Consider the following 19,739-nt stretch of genomic DNA (forward strand, 5'->3'; position numbering starts at 1 on the left):
ACTGGGAGCTCATGTTCAACTGATTATCCACCAAGAACTCCAGTCTTTTTCGGAATTACTGACTCCAGGATAAAATTCCCCATCCTGTAAGTACAGCCTACATTCTTTGTTCCTGGATGTATACATTTGCATTAAGCCACATTCAAACATTAATCTGTTTGCTTGATCCCAGCTTTCCAAGAGATCCAGATCTCTCTTTATCAGTGACCTATCTTATTATTGGAGGATTGGGCAAAAAGAAATCTGATGAGGTTCAAAAAGGACAAGTGCAGAGTCCTGCACTTAGGACAGAAGAATCCAATGCACCGCTACAGACTAGGGACCGAATGACTCGGCAGCAGTTCTGCAGAAAAGGACCTGGGGTTACAGTGGGCGAGAAGTTGGATATGAATCAACAGTGTGCCCTTGTTGCCAAGAAAGCCAATGGCATTTTGGGATGTATAAGTAGGGGCATTGCCAGGAGATTGAGGGACGTGATCGTTCCCCTCTATTCGACATTGGTGAGGCCTCATCTGGGAGTACTGTGTCCAGTTTTGGGCCCCACACTACAAGAAGGATGTGGAAAAATTGGAAAGTCCAGCGCAGGGCAACAAAAATGATTAGGGGACTGGAACACATGACTTATGAGGAGAGGCTGAGGGAACTGGGGATGTTTAGACTGCGGAAGAGAAGAATGAGGGGGGATTTGATAGCTGCTTTCAACTACCGGAAAGGTGGTTCCAAAGAGGATGGCTCTAGACTGTTCTCAGTGGTAGCAGATGACAGAACAAGGAATAATGGTCTCAAGTTGCAGTGCAGGAGATTTAGGTTGGATATTAGGAAAATCTTTTTCACTATGAGGATGGTGAAACGCTGGAATGCGTTACCTAGGGAGGTGGTGGAATCTCCTTTCCTAGAAGTTTTTAAGGTCAGGCTTGACAAAGCCCTGGTTGGGATGATTTAGTCGGGGATCGGTCCTGCTTTGAGCAGGGGGTTGGACTAGATGACCTTCTGAGGTCCCTTCCAACCCCAATATTCTATGATTCTGTGATTAGTTATTTACCACTCCCCCAGTTCGTGTCATCTGTAAATGTTATCGATGATTTTTTCTTGCCAGTCATTGACAAAAGAGTTATAGCATAGGACCAAGCATGGGATCCCCTTTGGGTCTCCACCAGAAACACCCCCAGTTTCCCTTTCATAATTACATTTTGAGACCTATCAGCCAGCTTTTAATCCATTTCATGTGTGCAGTGTTAATTTTGTCTTTCTAGTTTTTAAACAAAATGTCATATGGTACCAAGTCAAATGCCTTACAGAATCTTAAGTATATTATGTCAACAATATTACCTTTATCAAACTTGTATTCTCAACAACAACAAAATCAGGTTAGTTTGACAGGATCTAGCTTTCATAAACCGTTGTTGATTGGCATTAATTATATTACCCTCCTTTTATTGTTTCTAATTGAGTCCCATATCAGCTGCTCCATTGTCTTATCTGGGGTCATTGTTGGGCTGACAGGCCTACAATTACCTGGGTCATCCCATTTACCTTTTTAAAAAAAAAAAAAAAGTGGCACAACATTTCTTCCAGTCTTCTGGAAATTCCCTGGTGTCCAAGATTTCTTAAAAATCAACCTTGATCTTCAAGTGATGGTCCCTATTGTATTCTGCTATGGGTTACGTATGCACACCATACGTCCGGAGCCAGAGAATTTGAAAGTAGCATTCATTGGTCTGCACTGGCACCCTTGCTCCCCTCATTCCTGCAACAGTGGGGGTAAAGGACAGGATGGTCTGACCACCTCTCCAATTCCTTCTCATCACTGCATGGTTCAGGTTGGAACCTTTAGTGTCCACAGCTTTGACTTCATTCTACAGAACAAGAATCATCTAATTGTAAAGAGTTTAATAGTTTAGTCTCCTGGGGAACAACCCCTCCCCCGTCCAATGCCTCATTTGGGTGCCAGACTGTGCCCACGACTCCAGGCTTCAGACTCTGTGCTTCCTGCCTGTGATCCTTCTCGGTCAGTGACACCACCAGTCCCTCACAGGAGATGTTTGAGGAGCAGGAGACCAACCACCAAACACACTTCATCCTCATCTCCAGTCGAGGTGGTTATGCCTCCACCACCTTCCATAGCTGATGACTTCTGTCAATTTCAAGACCTCATAAAGTGGGTAGCTGACACTCTTCACATTCCACTCAGAAGTCAAGGATTCACAGCATAAACTGTTGGATCTCCTGCAGTCAGCAACAACTCCAGGATGGCCTTACCCATTAATGAGGCATTACACTATCTTAGCCAATTCGAATACTGTTCCACCAACATGTAAATGGTTCCCCCTAAAGACTCTCTGGGTTTTTTCTATGGTAAATGAGTGGGTAAGCAACACTTGTCCACTTCTATCCCATATGATAAACTAAAGACTGGACTTTTCTAGACGGACGTGAAGACTGGACTATCAGGATCATGGTCAAATATAATTTTACAAACTATAGTAGATTTAACTGCCTTTATTGAACATCTGCTACAGGAACAGAGGGAGCAATTCCAGTCCATCACTTCAGAGTACCAGTTATTGGCCAGAACTGCTCTTCAGGTATCCTTGGATGCTGTAGACGCTGCTGCCAGGTACATCTCCACAGCTGTTGTTATGCTAAGGGCATCATAACTCCAACTCTTGGGGTTTCCAAGGGAAGTACAGAACGCTATTGAGGATTTCCCCTTTGACGGTTGGAAGTTTTTCTCCGAGACTATCGACAAGTCCTTGTACTCGCTGAAGGACTCTAGGGCTCCTTTGAGATCCCTGGACGTATAAATACCTACGATAAGAGATTTAGTAGGTCACCAGCTGCCCAGAGATTGCATTCTGCTAAATTCTCTGAATTCCAAAGATCCACCAAAACCCCTAGAAAAAGACATTCCTGAGAGAGAGAGAAAGGGCCACTCATCTGCCCTCCACAACAACCCAGTCCTCTTCAAAGCAGCAGTGTTGATGGGTTGGTCAAGGTTCATATCCTCCCACATCTCTGGTTTTACAGCTGTCCATTTGCTCCCCTCCCCACCTTTGAAGACCCCTTTTCCCATTTCCAACATGATTGGCGTGGGATCCCTACAGACAAGTGGGTCATAGAGGTCACAACAGGCTATACCATCCATTTCACATCAGTCTCTCCCTTCCGGACCCCTTCTCTCTTCCTCTTAACGGACCCCTCTCCTAAGCCTTTGAGATGAAAAGTAAATATTCTCTTTGATTAAGAATGATAGAACTGGTCTTACTCCTCATAAGGGCAAAGGGTTTTACTCAAGATATTTCCTTGTGCCAAAGGACAGTGTGGAGACTGATCTTGTATCTAAGACAAGTTTGTAAAGTCTCAAGCTTACAGTGACGACTCTGGCAGCTATAAATCCTTCACTGGAGGAAGGGGATTGGTTTTCAGCCTTCAACCTACAATATTCCTATTTCCAAATAAAGATACACCCATCCTGCAGGAAATACCTACATGTCACTATAGGCCAGGATCATTTCCAATACCAAGTGCTTCCCTTCAGCCTTTCTTTAACCTTAAGGGTGTTCTCAAAGGTCCTTACCTGAAACAAGAAGTGATCCTAGTCTTCCTGTACCTTCACAACTAACTACTCAAGGAACATTCCTACGAAGCAGTCCTGTCTTCCACCCAGACAGCCTTTGCTCTGTACCAGGAGTTGGATCTTAAAAAAGGTAAAAAGGTAAAAAATCCATGTTAACTCCTTGTACGGAAGATACAGTTTATAGGGGCATCACTGATAGCCAGGGCCTACCATATCTTAGACTCTGTCAGGTCTGGTACATGCAATTCAGGAGAGCTCTTGGACCACAATTACGAACTGTCTTCAGCTCTGCAGACCCATGGCAGCTTGCACCTTTGCAACTGATCACACAAGGCTGTGCCTCTTCTGCTTCCAAGGTTGGTTCAGAATGATCTGTTCTTCCAGTGATGGTCCCATGTGTATTCCACACATAGATGCATGTGCTGAGTCGGGAAGTTTTCTCCAAGCAACGTCCATTGACCTGTACATGTTCAGTATGTCTCCTTGTGCTCCCGACAGAGGGTATATGGGGTGGTGCGGGTCGATGTCACTCCAGTTCCCTCTTACCATCTCCTGGCCTGAGTCAAAACCCCTATTCCTCCTTCACTCTTATTTCGATAAGAGAGTTGTTGTATACTTGTGTAAATAGATTGTTTTTCATAGTTTAGTATAAACCCTCCCTAGTTCAGGGGGACAACCCCTTGCTATCCAGTGACCATGCCCAGGATCCCAGGCATCAAGAACTGTCTTCTGCATTCATTCCTTTTTCATCAGCATTGACCATCAACGGTGCCTATACTGCCTGGGTGAGGTGCACATCTTGGTGAAGTGCAGCATCTGTAAGTCCTTCGCACTCGGAACTATAGACCTGTGAGCTCCAACTCCACAGGTTCCTTAGGAAGAGGCAGTAAGGCCCTGGATGCACTCTGATCCTGGCCAGGGAGATACCCCACACACACTCCCACTGTATAGCAGTCTCTACTGGTCAGTAGAGTCCCTCTGAGCATGAGCTATGGTACGAAGCTGCCAGCATCGAAGGCCCACAACAAGCATAATAAACGCTCATAGGCGTAAGAGCAGATCCCCGCGTCAGACTACTTTTATAGACACATTCCCTCTCTGAGCCATGCCAGGTTGAGTAAGATGTTGCTTGTGGATCCAGCAGAACCACCACCAAAGGTCCCCCAGCTGAAGAGTAAGGTAAAGAAGAAGCGGGATCCATCCCTACCACCTGGTGACACGTAGAGCTTCCCTCTACGACTGCAGTTCTGGATGCTCTGTTGCTGCCGCCTCACCAAAATGCAAACCAGTTGGCTCTGACTACTGAACCAGGTACCTCTGGAGTCTCAGTGAGCACCCACAGACTCCAGGACGTACGGAGATGTTCCTGACACCAGAGGATGTTCCTGCCATACCTACTGTCAAAGTTCCTTCCCCGCTCTGAACTCTAGGGTACAGATGAGGGGACCTGCATGAAAAACCCCCTAAGCCTATTTTTACCAGCTTAGGTTAAAACTTCCCCAAGGTACAAACTATTTTACCTTTTGTCCCTGGACTTTATTGCTGCCACCACCAAGTGTCTAACAAAATATAACCGGGAAAGAGCCCGCTTGGAAACTTCTTTTCCCCCCAAAATCCCCCCCAAGCCCTACACCCCCTTTCCTGGGGAAGGCTTGATAAAAATCCTCACCAGTTTGCATAGGTGAACACAGTCCCAAACCCTTGGATCTTAAGAACAAGAAAAAGCAATCAGGTTCTTAAAAGAAGAATTTTAATAGAAGAAAAAGTAAAAGAATCACCTCTGTAAAATCAGGATGGTAAATACCTTACAGAGTAATCAGATTCAAAACATAGAGAATCCCTCTAGGCAAAACCTTAAGTTACAAAAAGACACAAAAACAGGAATATACAGTCTGTTCAGCACAGCTTATTTTATCAGCCATTTAAACAAAACAGAATCTAACGCATATCTAACTAGATTGCTTATTAAGCCTTTACAGGAGTTCTGACCTTCATTCCTGCTCTGGTCCCGGCAAAAGACAACACACAGACAGAGAGAACCCTTTGTTCCCCCCACCACTCCAGCTTTGAAAGTATCTTGTCTCCTCATTGGTCATTTTGGTCAGGTGCCAGCGAGGTTATCTTTAGCTTCTTAACCCTTTGTAGGTGAAAAGGTTTTTCCTCTGGCCAGGAGGGATTTAAAGGTGGTTAGCCTTCCCTTTATATTTATGTCACCTACAGTCTTGCTTCTCTCGGGCCTGTCTATTCTCCAAGACATCCCTACACCTGAGGATGAACTGCTGCTCTTGTTGTACACCTTCCCCATTCATCGGATTGGGGCCCGCTATTTCAGACAGAACCGTTGTCCGACTCAGAGGAGTCCTAGGGCAGACAGCCAACATCTCTGCCGCCACACAGGAGCCTGGACAGACAGCCAAGGCACTGTTATCCACTATCATCTATGATGTTTAGAAATTCCAAGAATGTTTTAGTTCTGGCAGTACGAGACCTCCAGCATATGTCACTCAAATTGAAGTCCCTCATGATCACAAAATGTTTTTTTTTTCCTGCACATTGTAGATAAGCATGTAAGGAAGTGTTCATTTTCCCTAGTGTGATTTTTGTGGTCTGTAGCAGACACCAGCTAGTACCCCATCTTGTGTTTTGTCTGTTAGGACATTGATCCAGAAGCCTTCAAGATAACTTTCTTCCGAGTTATCAGTAACTCGGAAACAGGTAATGCCGTTTTTGACAGAGTGTCACTCCTCCTCTCCTTTTCCCCTTCCAGTCCTTCCTAAATAAGTTATAACCATTGATTTTTAACATTTCAGTTGTATAAATCATGCCACCAGGTTTCAGTAATACCAAGTGGATTGAATTTATGCTCATAAATGAGCAATTCCAATTTTTCTTGTTAAGGTTAGTACATATGCATGACAGCTATTGTGGGTGTAAGACCTTGCTGGAATGTATTGGGGTGTGGGATGGATGAGAGACGTATTGGAGACCTCTTGCCTTTTAAAATGTGTTTTTCTTCTCTCCCACCAGTGCTACTTGGCCAGATGGTGTTCGCCGCCTTGCCAAATCGTATTTGAAAGATCCTATGATCGTATATGTTGGCACTCTTGATTTAGCGGTAGGTTGGTTTTTTTAAAATCACATTACTCCTTGTAGTTGCACATAACTTTGAATGTTTTGGAACATTCAAATAATACTTTATTTAGTTAAAAGCATAATCCAGTCTGGTCTTTCACAACATGCTCCAAGTAAGCAGAAATCAGTGGTATTTTAAAAGCTTCAGTAAAAGCCCAGAATGTATCTTAGAACTGTAAATAGAAAAGAACTTTGTGATAAAAATATAATGAGACATGCCAAAGAGCATTTAGTCTCAGCTTTGGTAATGGACAAATGATTAAATAAATTTTATGAAGTCTCTGAAGCATTGATTTGGTTAATAATAATGTATTTCTCCACCCATAAGCGGATGACTTCAATAGTAAATATTTCATCCAAATCTACCTAATGGCCAAGGGCCCATGTATAATATTATGTAGCCACACATTGCTATGTAATTGCCCTTTTTGATTATGCTATATAATTTTCATCCAGAATTGAAGTTTTTGTGTTTAAAAAAAAATTTGAGCTCTTTTGGTTACAAAAATAACCTTTAAAATGTGAAACAGATGTAAACGTATTGCTTGGCATATACAGACAACCTGTCATAGTTTTCAGAGGTGTAAAGTTCCCCCCTTATCTCTATTTTTGTATTGACTTTGAAACCTAACAAATGTAAAAGTCAACTGCATGTAAAAGTCAACTTATCGTTTTAGCAGAAACATCAAACTGGAGTATTTAGACGTATTTGGATGTAGCATCAGATATTAGGTTGGGGTGAAATGCATTCAAGGTTTGATTTGGGAGAACAAGGAAGAAATTCATATACCACCTCCCTAAATGTAAAGTTACCCTCTGCCCCTGCCAAAAAGCAAGAGGGAAAGATGTACTACTATTTCCCCAGTATTGAAAGCCTCAACTGGATGCCTTTAAAAAGAAATAAATAAATCCCATTGTTTCCTGATGCCAAAGGAGTCATTAGCTCTCATATAGTTGCTATATCTTCCAAGATCTTCTACGATGCATTTTTAATTTTTGGACTGACTGGTTATAGATTGAAATAACATTGTACTGAAATGTAGCAGCAAATGTTTGGGTTCTTTTTACTCCTGTTTTATAACTTCACTATAACTAATGAGAAATTTGTTCAAACGCATTTTACTCACAATTTTAAACAGCATGGGTGTTCTGAAATTTATCAAACTTTCAAATAGTGCATATGCTGTTTCACCCCTGCTTCAGCCTGCATGCAGTCGTGCCATAAAGAAATTAGTATTTCTTTCACAACCAGATTTGTTATTCTGACAATGAGCTTCTGTACCTTCTGTAGATCAGACCCTAGGCAGGATCTGGATATTTTATCCATCAGAACAAGACTTGGTTCAGTTCTTTATGTGATTCCACTCGTTCCCTCCTGCTTCCAGGCAGTTTTTTCAGCCCTCTTCCTTTTACAATGCAAAAAAGCTGTCTTCCTCAGTGGTCTGCCAACTTTGTTTTAATGATTGAAGCCCCCTTTCTTCTTTTAGAAGTTCAACAAAGGCAGCTCAATGTCTGATCTCAGTTTAGCAGATTTTGCTCTCTAGTTACCATGTAAATATCATAATAGCACAGTCATAGAGTAAAAGGGAAGAAAAAAAAAGGATTGTCAATAAACCTTTATAATAAAGTAAGTGAATTTTGTATTACCACCTGGCTACCTTCCAGTCTGTTCGCCTTTCCCCATCCTCTGTCATAGTTGTTGTTGTTAATTAGTGTGTCATGCCTACTGGCACCCAAACTAGATTGGGACTTGCATGTGCTAGTCACTATGCAAATACATAGTAAGAAAAGTCCCTGCTTCAAAGAGCTTAGAATCCAAAGAGCTAATAGAGAGAAAGGAGAAAGTATTATCAATGCCAGTTTACAAACAGAGAACTGAAGCACAGAGTTTAAGTGACTGTAAACCTGTGGACTAATCCACTAGCCCAATGAGATCATGCTCCAGACAACTTCACTATTTCAGTTCCTCTGCTCAGGACTTTTCTTAACTTAGAAAAAGACTTAAAACAAAGCACCGAAAAGATCTCAAAGCTCCTCGGGGTGTTCACTTAGCCTTTGTCTTAGGGATTCACAACCTTCCGTAGCTGAGGCTTCATAACAGCTAGCTCCTGCTCTTTGCAGATGTCTCCTATTCTGGGCCTTCTTTCTGATAAATGCAGAGATATCCCTCCAGGGTCCTTCCTTTACCCTGTGTCTCTCCTGTCTGGTCTTTTGCTGAAGGAGCAGGAATTCCCTATATGAAATTTTCTGTAGGGTACATGACTAGGGTGAAGATCTGCAACTACAGCTCCTAGTTTTACAGGGCCCATGGCTGTAACTGGCTCAGTAGCATGTGCCTGCCCTCTGAAGCTTAGTTAATTTGCTTCTTCCCAGTTCTGCTCAGAGAAAAATAGCAAACTTATCTTTCTAGAGTTTGACACAGTCTATTTTCCTATGAAGTGAATATTTAAGATTCTCTCCTGATATCATTTATTGACACAATCAAGTATATCAGTTTTGAAGTCTGTGGCCTGAGGTATTGTAATGTGAGAATGAATTAACTGGAGTGAAATGATTTTCTTTTTACTTAACATCATTTTTTCATATTTCACAGGCAGTAAATACAGTTGAGCAGAAAGTTATTATTATCCCAGAAGAAGAAAAGAGAGCTTTCACACGCTACTTCATTGATACTATGAAGCCTAAAGATAAAGTCATCATATTTGTGGGAAAGAAACTTACGTATGTAATTGTTTAACCAATATTACATTTGTCTAGTTTGCTATCAACTCATTTAGAAATTAATCAGTTATTCTCAGATCAAAGTTACTAACTAGGACACTCTTAATTACTTTCAACCACATTCTAGTGTTTATATTGACTTACTGTATTTCCCCAGCACTGTACATGACCATTACATTTTATGCAAGTTCTCGAGTATCATAAAACTAATATGCATTGGAATGTGACTGCACTGTTTAACTTAAAATGGGTTTTAAGATTTTCTATACTAAAAATGTTAAAATTAAAGACAAATGAGATGTTTTGAAATTATTGAAATGAAACATTTTGATTGACCTGATCTGAATTTTTATTTATTTATTGGGCTATCAGTTCATGAAAATTTGAGATTTTGACTGTCCCATTTTGGATGGGAAACATTTTCGAAAACTCTTGTGAGACAGGAAAACAGTTTCCAACTTGATCATCTTTCCCAATACTGTCAAAAAGGAAGTTGAAGAGTCATATTTGTGACTGTGCCTCAGTACTCCCTTCAAAGCCTGATCTGCACTATGGTTCAGCTGTCCCACCTGATGCACGTTCTTTGGCACTGGCAGTCACGTGCCGGTTGAGTTTGGTTACCAATCCTTCTGTATCAGCGCCAGCTACGTCGACGCTGATGACATTGCAACAGAGTGAGAGATGAGCCCCTCATTGGCACTTATCCCGGCAGTACTGTTGCCTTTGGCAACACCTTCCTTGATGCATACAACCTTGGAACCATTTACATTTACATCTTCTAGAAACTTGGCTAATTACACCTGAACCAGAAGCTCCTCTTCTCAACATGAGACTGATAATATCTGCAAGACCTATATCAGTAGTGGAACCAAGGGTACCAAAGACAAAAAGTGTGCTAAATTAACCTACATAGTCACTGGTATCCATATTTCATGGAACATCATCTCAACCTAACTTTTTCAGCAATCAGCCTCTTCTCAAAGAAGTTTACTCTTCTACTTCTTCCTTTTCAGGGGATAGTAGGAACCCTTCTCTCTGAGTCAACACAATCTATAAGTGGGAGCCATAGAAGGGGATCTCGGGACACTCTTCTACCTACAGTAAGACACAAATTGGTCTGGGTCCAAACTGCCTGGATTCTTTCATCTTGGCCTTATGTACCATATCCCTATGGTGTGCAGACCTGGCCTTATTGGCCACCCTGGAATCCTTGAGCTCAATTTCCAGGACCTGTTAGAGATTTTTTTCCCCCACTTCATCTGGGCGTAAATTGACCACTCTGGCTAGGTCTCCAAGAATGATGTGGACCCCTCAGCAGGTTGCGGCTCTCAAACTGGGGGGAGGGATAGCTCAGTGGTTTGAGCATTGGCCTGCTAAACCCAGGGTTGTGAGTTCAATCCGTGAGAGGGCCATTTAGGGATCTGGGGCAAAAAAAAAAATTGGGGATTGGTCCTGCTTTGAGCAGGGGGTTGGACTAGATGACCCCCCTTCCAACCCTGATATTCTATGATTCATGCAGAGTGGTGGTGATCATGAGGAGGAATATTCAATTCCTCATGCATCTATGGTAATTTGCTAGATGAAGTTGTACTGTCTGATGATGGTGACTTGGAGGCCTCTCTAGGTATCTTGAAACTAATGGCAGACACCTTTTAGAGATTCCTTTAGCAATTGTCCAAGAAAAATCATGGAAACTAGGATCTTATACCCTGTGATTCTTGGCAGATAAATTGTGCCCCTTAATGAGGGAATCTTTAAGATGGCCAATGATCTGTGGCAGATCCTGGCCTCTATCTCTGCCACTCCTAAAAGAGCAGACTCAAGACTCCAAAGAGACTTGAGTGTGGGTGTGTTTTGCACTCGTCCCATTCCAGGATCTCTCGTAGTGGTTGTAATATAAGAGAAAACACAACCTGGCCCTCCTAACTCAATGCCTAAAAGTTTGACAGTGCTGCAAACATCTCTTCTTAGTAAAATTCCATTAAAACTTTAGAAACTACAGAATAGTTACTTATGAACATTTTGGCATGTAACGATCAAAGGAATGTTGTAGTGAACTGGTAATTCAAAAAAAGTGATCATAGCTAATGGAACAAGAGAAAAATGAGTTCTTCAAGTGATGTCCCTTTGAGTGCTCCACTGTAAGTGTGGCGGCACCCCCTGTGGCTGGGATCAGAGCTCTTCACCAGCACATGCACACGTCCCCTCTCTGACACTGTACGCAGAACGTACATATAGCTCTGTAAGGTCCGACCGCCCCCAGTTCCTTCTCTACTGTCTTTGGTCTAAGACAGGATCCGCTAGCAGAGCCCACTTTTCCTAAGGTGGTTCTTTGAGTGATTGCTCACGTCCATTCAGCTTAGGGGTATGTGCTCGCCACATGCACCAGTGCCGGAAGTTTTTCCCTCAGCAGTATCCGTAGGGGACTGGCTCTGGCTTCCGTGGAGTGGTGCGCGTATGCCATGGCATATAGGATGCCGCCTGCCCACCCCCCTCAGTTTCTTCTTGCTGCCAGTGACAGTGCATGGAACTGTTGCTACTTCAGCTAGAGCTGTTGCTGCTTATTCATTCGAATTCGTTTACCTCTTGTATATTGTATATAGTTTCCCTCTAGTTTTAGTTTCTTTTCTGCTATTTAGAGACTTAGTAGGTCCCGAATGGGACTTCGCCTGAGGATGGGGCATGACCTGGTCCCTAGGCTTTAAGCCCTGTGATCACTGTAAAAGGCCCATGCCCATTAGCGATCCACATAAGTTGTTTTCAGTGGTTGGGTGAAGATCACATTAGTGATAAGTGCAGAATTTGCAAGTCCTTCAAGCCCAAGACGAAGAAGGAGCATGACATTAGCTTGAAAGTGAGCTTGACTTTCGCTTGAAAGTGCTCCTTATGGAGTCTGCCCTTACCCCAATGCCGGAGCAGCTCTCTGATTCGGTGCTTAGCACCATGAATTCAGTGCGCAGTGCCCCACCGGTACAGTCTGCAAGCAGACACCAGTCCACAGCCAAGAAGACAGGGTGAGGAAGGTCTCCAGCTTCCTGCAAGGGAAAGAATAAATCTGGGGTGGACCAAGGCACTGTCTCGGGCACCTCTTCACCCCCTTTGGGATCTCTGGCCCCAGCTAAGGTCACGCGGTGTAACCCAGCCCACTTCCTGGATAGCAACAGAGGTCCTTGTCTGCTATGGGTGCTGTCCATGCCGGAGGTCCTACAAGCAGCACAAGAGATTGTCCTTCCCGGTGCCGCCCACTCCAGCCCTGCGGGGTCCCAGTGACTGGATAAACCCGTGTTTGGACCACCACAGTCGTCTCTCCTATGGCAACGCTCCCCATCGTGGGGGATGTCTTGTCAGCGGCTGCCCTCTTGCAGCCAACACGCTTCTGACCGTGACAGGCAGAAGCTTCGCAGCCCCATCTGGTCTCCGGACCTCGGACAAGGGCAGAGAGACTCTGACTCTAGCTTGGGTTTGGAACGAGGTTCCCTAGCTGCAGGACAAGCTCTGGCACCGATGTTGCAGGCTACGGGATGACATCAAAGCTAGCCCTGTGGTCTCAGATTCCGTGGCCAGCATCATGGTACCCATGGAACCCATGGGGGTTGACTCAGCCCTCCCAGGACTCCTGTTCAGTATCCAGAGCTTCGGAGAGACCATAGATGCTTTCTCCGGTTCACGATAGGTCCCAACCACTATCAGTTTGTTGTCCTTCGGTTTGGCCTAGCAACAGCACCACGGGTATTTACCAAGTGCATGCTGGTGGTGGCAGCTTACCTCAGACTTCGGGATATCCAGATCTACCCATACCTTGATGACTGGCTAGTCAAAGGCAACTCCAGGTCCTTGGGGACGTCGCGGTGCTGCTGGCCATGTGACATCACCTCAGCCTGTTGGTGAATGACACAAAATCCACTTTTAGTTCCCGTACAGAGGATAGAGTTCATTGGAGTGGTGCTCGACTCAACCTCTGGCAGAGCGTTCCTGCCACTGGAGAGGTTCAGGGCATTAGCGGATCTCATCGCAGAAGTCTCCGCGTTTCCCCTGACCATGGCCAGGGTTTGCCTGCACCTCCTAGGTCACACGGTGGCATGTACGTATGTAGTGCACCATGTCAGGCTCCGGATGCAACTCCTGCAGCAATGGCTGGCGACTGTCTACTCCCAGTCCAGGCAACACCTGGAAAAGGTCGTCACCATTCCCGCAACGATATTCACCTCACTCTGATGGTGGTCCAACCCCCGGAATGTCCTGGAAGGAGACCCCTTCAACAGCACTTTCCACTCAGTTAAGTTGGTCTCGGACACCTTGGATCTCGGTTTGGGGGCACACCTCGATGATCTCCAGAGCCTGGGTACGTGGTCCCTGGAAGAGATGACTTTACACATAAACGTCAGAGAGCTCAGGGCATGCACAGTCTTCCTTCCTCACCTGTTGGGCGGAGTGGTCAGAATCTTAACAGACAACACAGCCTCAATGTTCTATATCAACAGACGGAGGAACTCAATCCTCGGTCCTATGCCAACAGGCACTCCGTCTTTGGGACTTCTGCATCCACCACAGAATCCATCTAGAAGCATGTCACCTCCCGGGGGTCAAGAACACGTTAGCGGATCAGGTAAGCAGGGACTTCTCCTCTCACCACGAGTGGGTGCTCCACCCAGCGGTAGCCTGCGCGATTTTCCCACTGGGCAGCTGAACAGGGCATTTCCCCCTTGTATTCTTCAGTCCAGTCGATTTTGGATTACCTGCTTCATCTGAAGGACCAAGGCCTTGCACATTCTTCCATCAGAGTTCATTTGATGCACCAGTACCAAAGCAACAATTTTGAAGGTGTGGTCAAGGCCCTGAGAAGCTTTCCGTTGTTCCAGTCATCCCCACTGTCTGCTGTTCCAAAAGTTTGGCGACTGACTAGCTCCATTTTTCCCATCGTAGTCTCATCACCTCAGACAAGTGGGTTCTAGAGATAGTCAAGGAAGGATACTCCATCCCCTTACTATCTGTCCTGTCCTACCTCCTTCCCTCTTCAGGGACCCCTCTCACAAGTCTATTCTACAGGGAAAAATAAGTCCTCTTCTGCAACTGGGAGCCATAGCACAGGTCCCTCCCCAGCACATGGGACAGGGTTTCTACTCCCACTGTTTCCGGATTCAGAAGAAGTCAAGCAGCTAGCATCCCATCCTGGATCTTCGCAATCTAAACAAATTCCCCCAAGGACACACAGGGCAGAGCAGTTCCAACTGCCTCTGTTATTTGACCAACACAGAAAGAAACTAGTCCTGTTTTGAAAGAAGGTTGTTTATTCTTCTGCCTCCAGGTTTGCATAGCAAATTGTTATTGAAGTACGATTACCTCTGATGACTGAGGCTCCTAAGCCCTACAATAATACAGATAATAGGAGTACATTTCTTTATAAAAGCTGAATAAACAAAACTCAGTAGAATCCTTCTTTATAGTAAAGGTACAAAGAATAAGTGTTGAGAATGTGATGAATACAGGCAGCTTAAGTTACACATGTATGTGGCTCTATCAGCATCCCAATGTAAGGGCTTGTCTGCACTGGCAATTCACAGCACTGCAACTTTCTCACGCAGGGGTGTGAAAAAAACACCCCCCTGAGCACAGCAAGTTTCAGTGCTGTAAAGCGCCAGTGTAAACAGTGCACCAGCGCTGGGAGCTGCACCTCTCATGGAGGTGGGGTTTTTTAGAGCGGTGGCAGTGCTTTAGCATTGTTAGTGTAGACTAGCCCTAAGAGGGCAGGGGGCTCTCTGGTATCTGGTAGTGAGTTTCAGCTGTCCTAACCAGTTCAGTGGGCCCCAGTTCATTAATGTCATAAACTGTATCTGATGTGTCATGTAAGGTATCGTTGGAAAACCTAACACACTGATAATTAATATCCTTGCCTGGTGTACATATGGTAAATGCCCAAGGGACAATGGAAATGTGGAACTAAAATGTGTTTACTAGACAATTCTGGGAGTGGGTAAACAGGTTTCTCCCAGACAAAAGACAGGCCCACACTTCCATCCAGGTGTCATCAGAATCAATTAGCAATCACATGTCAAGTGGCCATTCATTTGCATTTTAGCAAACACAAGCAGGGAAAGAAACTAGTATGGAATTTTCTTCAGAAGAATCTATTTCAGAGGTTCACAGTATTATAAAACAGAGAGGCAAAGAGCCCCAAGGTATCTTTTACCTTAGGAAGATACAGGAACTAAGTACTTGGAGGAAGATCCTAATCAGATGGGTGGTCAGCCATCTTGCAAGAAGGTAATGTGGTAAAACTTTTACCTTTTACCAAGACTTTAGTTTTGTTAACTCTTAGCATCTAGTCTCTTATTTGCTTGTAATCATTTCTAACTCTATCCTTTGTACCTGGACTCACTCAAAATCCTATCTCCTTTTGTTAATAAACTTATTTTACTTAAATCAACCCAGTGCTGTTTGAATTAAAGTGATTGTTAACTCAAGTTAAAGTACTGAGCTGTGCGGTTTGTTTCTCTACAGGACCAAACAAACCTTGTTTTTTCTGAATGGTCCAGGAAAGGGTTGGACATTGCAAAGCACGTGGTTTTGGGAAAATTCAGCACTGGGGAGTGTTGGGATCATTTTTCCAATCATAACCAAGGCTCATGGAGGCTGGAGTGTGACTGTGGTATAACAAGTGGACTGCTGGAGTCAGAGCAGCTAAACCAGGGTGGCTTATCATGCAGACACTCATAGCATGCTTGTATGCTGTGCATGAGTGTCCAGATAAGGGAGGTACAGCTGTGGAGCGTTTTAAGGCACTCATGTTTTCAGGGCAAGTGATGACACAACCCATCACTGGTCAGGGTTGCACCCCAGAACATGACAATGTATGGAACTATTTACCTGCTCTAGCAAGTAACACCCAAGACGACTATAACAAAATGAATGAAAAATGTTTCTCTTCATGTTATGTGCATTGGCAGCATTTTCTAGATACAGGGAAAATGGCTCTGGTCAGTTTCCTATTAAGCTAAATCTTTTACAAAATAATAGGGGAGAGGAATATTTTCAGGCATCAGAATATGTGGTGGTTAAACTACTAATTGACTGGACTCTGCCTGGCATAATAGTTGAAACTACTTCTAATTTGTTTAATTAAAAATAGATTTCAAATTGATATACCTCTTAAAATAATAATAAAATCTTAAATTATTTCCAATACTTTTAGTCTGTTAGGATATTTTTTGTTTTGTTTTTTGTATGTTATCACAATTTTGCTTGCATAGTACTAAAGTATCACTTTTAAATACATTAAAAATCTGATTTCCCTTTTTAGGATAATCTGTTAATATAGTCATATTTACTATTATAAGACTCTACTTTCTCCCTTGACTGATGTACAGTAGAGTCAATATTGAATGTAGACATGCCAAACCTTTTTATCCAACTATAACAGTATGAGATTTTTCTCTGAGGGCATACTGTATGAAGATGGGTTTCAGAGTAACAGCCGTATTAGTCTGTATTCGCAAAAAGAAAAGGAGTACTTGTGGCACCTTAGAGACTAACCAATTTATACTCTAAGGAGCCACAAGTACTCCTTTTCTTTATATGAAGATGCTGAATATCATAACTAAGGCTAAGATTGTCACAGATTCTGTGACTTCCAGAGACATCCATGACATTTTCTGCCACAGCCCAAGGCAGTGGGCTGGAGCTGTCAGCCAGCAAGGGAAGCTCTCAGCCGCCAGGGGCAGAGGCCCCTGCAGCTCTCAGCCACCCCTGCGGCAGGGCTCAGGCTCTCATTTTCCTACCCTCTCCTTAGGCTTCAATCAGCCCCCCTCCCCACCACCACCCTCCAATTATTTTTAGTAAAAGTCAAACAGATCATGGGCTTCCATGAATTTTTGTTTACTGCTCGCGACCTGTCCGTGACTTTTACTAAAAATAACCATGACAAAATCTTAACCTTAGTCATAACTAGTTTTCTTGGGGCAGATTTACCTTGTTCAGAAGCTGTTCAGTTCTGCACACCAGAAGCGCAGTTTCTTGTCTTGAAACAAGCTAGAGGTGTGAGTCCTTTTCAAAAGAAAAGACTATATGAATTTTCTTTAAGTTGGGTTTAGCACAACATTTATTGTAAAACAATACATAATGTAGACTGTTGACTGAAGGAAGTAAAAATGGGGCATGAGCTTTCCTCAATATATGTTCATTTAGAAGTAGAAAACATTTCACTTGCACATAGTCTTTGCTCTGTTTTAATTAATTGATAGGGAAGTATCCTGAGTAAAAGATATAGTATCAGTTAGAGCTCTTCCTTAGTAGGTAGCATTTTAGAGTTGAAACCACTTCATTGAAAGCAAGTTCTGTTATAAGTAGAAGCCTGTGGTTTCTGTTTACTTTCTGTATAAAGGTGTGCGGCAGTGCATACAGCACTTTCAGTTCATAAATAATGACTTGTAATAAGATTAAAAGTATTGTTTTTCCTGAATTCTGTGGGAAGGTATTTTGGGGTGAGATGTTCTCTGACCAGGACTTTCTGTTTGGGAAAAAGCCTCTGCACCTGCCTCCTTCCTGGATTTAAGTTAGTGAAATCTATCCAGTTGATTTATGTGGGATGAATGTACATAAAACAGATTTTTCAGTAATAGAACACTTTCTTAATGTACGTGCCGTTGAAGTAGAGCTACTCTCCTGGACTGGTAGGGAAAACACCCCTTGCCAGTGAGTTCTCTTAACTATGTTCACTTGGAGTTGAGTTATTGGAAATATGAAACTGTTTGATCCCCATGAGGAATATCCCAATGGTTATCCTTCAAATACAGAGAAAAAAGGTAGCTTCTGTTAAAAATATTCTAAATACTTCGAAACATTTCCAATATTTAACAAGATAGTAAGCTGAAGCTGAAAGTAGCAAAAGACCTTCACAATACGTGTGCATGAAATACATTGTAGAAAGAATATTAGTGTACACTCTGGCCCAAAGAAGCATTTTCTACCATTAAAGGGTAAGGGAATCCATTAAATGGTCTGCATGCATGCCAAAAATGAGAGAAATCTTGAAATTGTATCTGCTTGTTTTTAGTATGCTCTTGAGCTACTAAAGGTGTGAAGTAGGCTTCATTAGTTTTTTCTTTCCACACATTCTCTAAAGGTGATCCCAAGGAAGGATAGTCTTGTGGGTAAGCCATTGGATTGGAGTTCTGTTGTGGTTCTGCAACAGGCTTCCTATGTAGTCCCTAAATCTCTGTACTTCAGTTCTGCCCCTGTAAAATAGATGCAGTTCTTTTCTGTCTTCCAAGGGTATTGTAAGGATAAATCCATAAATACATAGGAGGCTTTCAAATGCTACTGTGATAGGGACCGTACAAGTATCTACAGTCATACTCTAGTTTGTCTCCCAGGCTGCCCCTCAAAACTTAGGCAACATCTCTGACTTGAATGATATTGACATTTGAAAGAGTTCATCAAATGAATATTTGCTTAGGGGTACTCATTTCCAGTACTGTCACAATAAGTCTCTTCTTAACTAGAGCAGACTTTTGTCTAAGATAGGAATGCTTCTGTTCATAACTATTTGCTAGTGGTTCATTCCTCATACATTTTAAAGTATTTAAAGGTCCCTTTATCTAACTTCAGAGCTGATGACTTATCAAGTGATTTTAGTCTCCAAGGAATTCCAGTTCAGTCTCTTCATGGCAACAGAGAACAGTGTGATCGAGAACAAGCTTTGGATGACTTCAAGAAAGGCAAGTATTGCCCTTGAATGCTATTCTCTTGAGCCTGGCAATTTCAATCTGTACTTTTAAAAACTTAATATCCACACCAGTAGCATAATGGTTTTTGTAACACAGAGCAGTTAAAAGTAAAATAACTTCAATGTTAAATGTGTGGGAGTAAGACTCAGAATATTTTTAATTGTATTAATGTACCAAATACTAGCACTAGAAAAACGTGGTAAGGAAGAGGAGATAAGTTGTTGCTTTATCCATTAAAAATTGAAATGACCATGAGTGAAAATGAGATGACAGTTTAAACTACTGCTGACTTCTCTCTTATATTTTGGAATTTAAAAAAACAAAACTCTATTTTGTTAGAATGAAGGCTATATGAGTATGAAATGTTTGTTGTTGGGTGATGGTTTTTGTGTAGTAAAACCCACCTGGTCCATGATTGTGTCCTGCTAAGGAGAATGGCATTAAGATGAAGGCTAGTCCAGTCATTGGGATGCTAACTTGAGACTTAGAAGATCTGGGTTCAATTTGCTAATCAACTAGATTTCTTGTGTGACTTTGGGCAAGTCTTTCTGTGCCTCAGCTCCCCATCTGTAAAATGGCAGCAATAG

The 19,739-nt window shown here is 42.9% G+C and overlaps 1 protein-coding gene across 3 annotated transcripts in view; it reads left to right on the top strand.

Moving 5' to 3' along the window:
- Positions 1 to 19,739, top strand: part of DDX43 (DEAD-box helicase 43) — a 64,450-nt gene that overhangs the window by 25,517 nt on the left and 19,194 nt on the right. For all 3 annotated transcript variants that reach the window (XM_075126531.1, XM_075126532.1, XM_075126533.1), the window contains 3 exons: positions 6,605 to 6,692; positions 9,303 to 9,430; positions 19,034 to 19,147. In XM_075126531.1, coding sequence (XP_074982632.1) covers positions 6,605 to 6,692; positions 9,303 to 9,430; positions 19,034 to 19,147 — 330 coding nt within the window. The remainder of the gene's footprint in view (positions 1 to 6,604; positions 6,693 to 9,302; positions 9,431 to 19,033; positions 19,148 to 19,739) is intronic.

This window comes from Caretta caretta, chromosome 3 (genome assembly GCF_965140235.1).
Source record: "Caretta caretta isolate rCarCar2 chromosome 3, rCarCar1.hap1, whole genome shotgun sequence".
In the NCBI taxonomy this organism is placed as follows: domain Eukaryota; kingdom Metazoa; phylum Chordata; order Testudines; family Cheloniidae; genus Caretta; species Caretta caretta.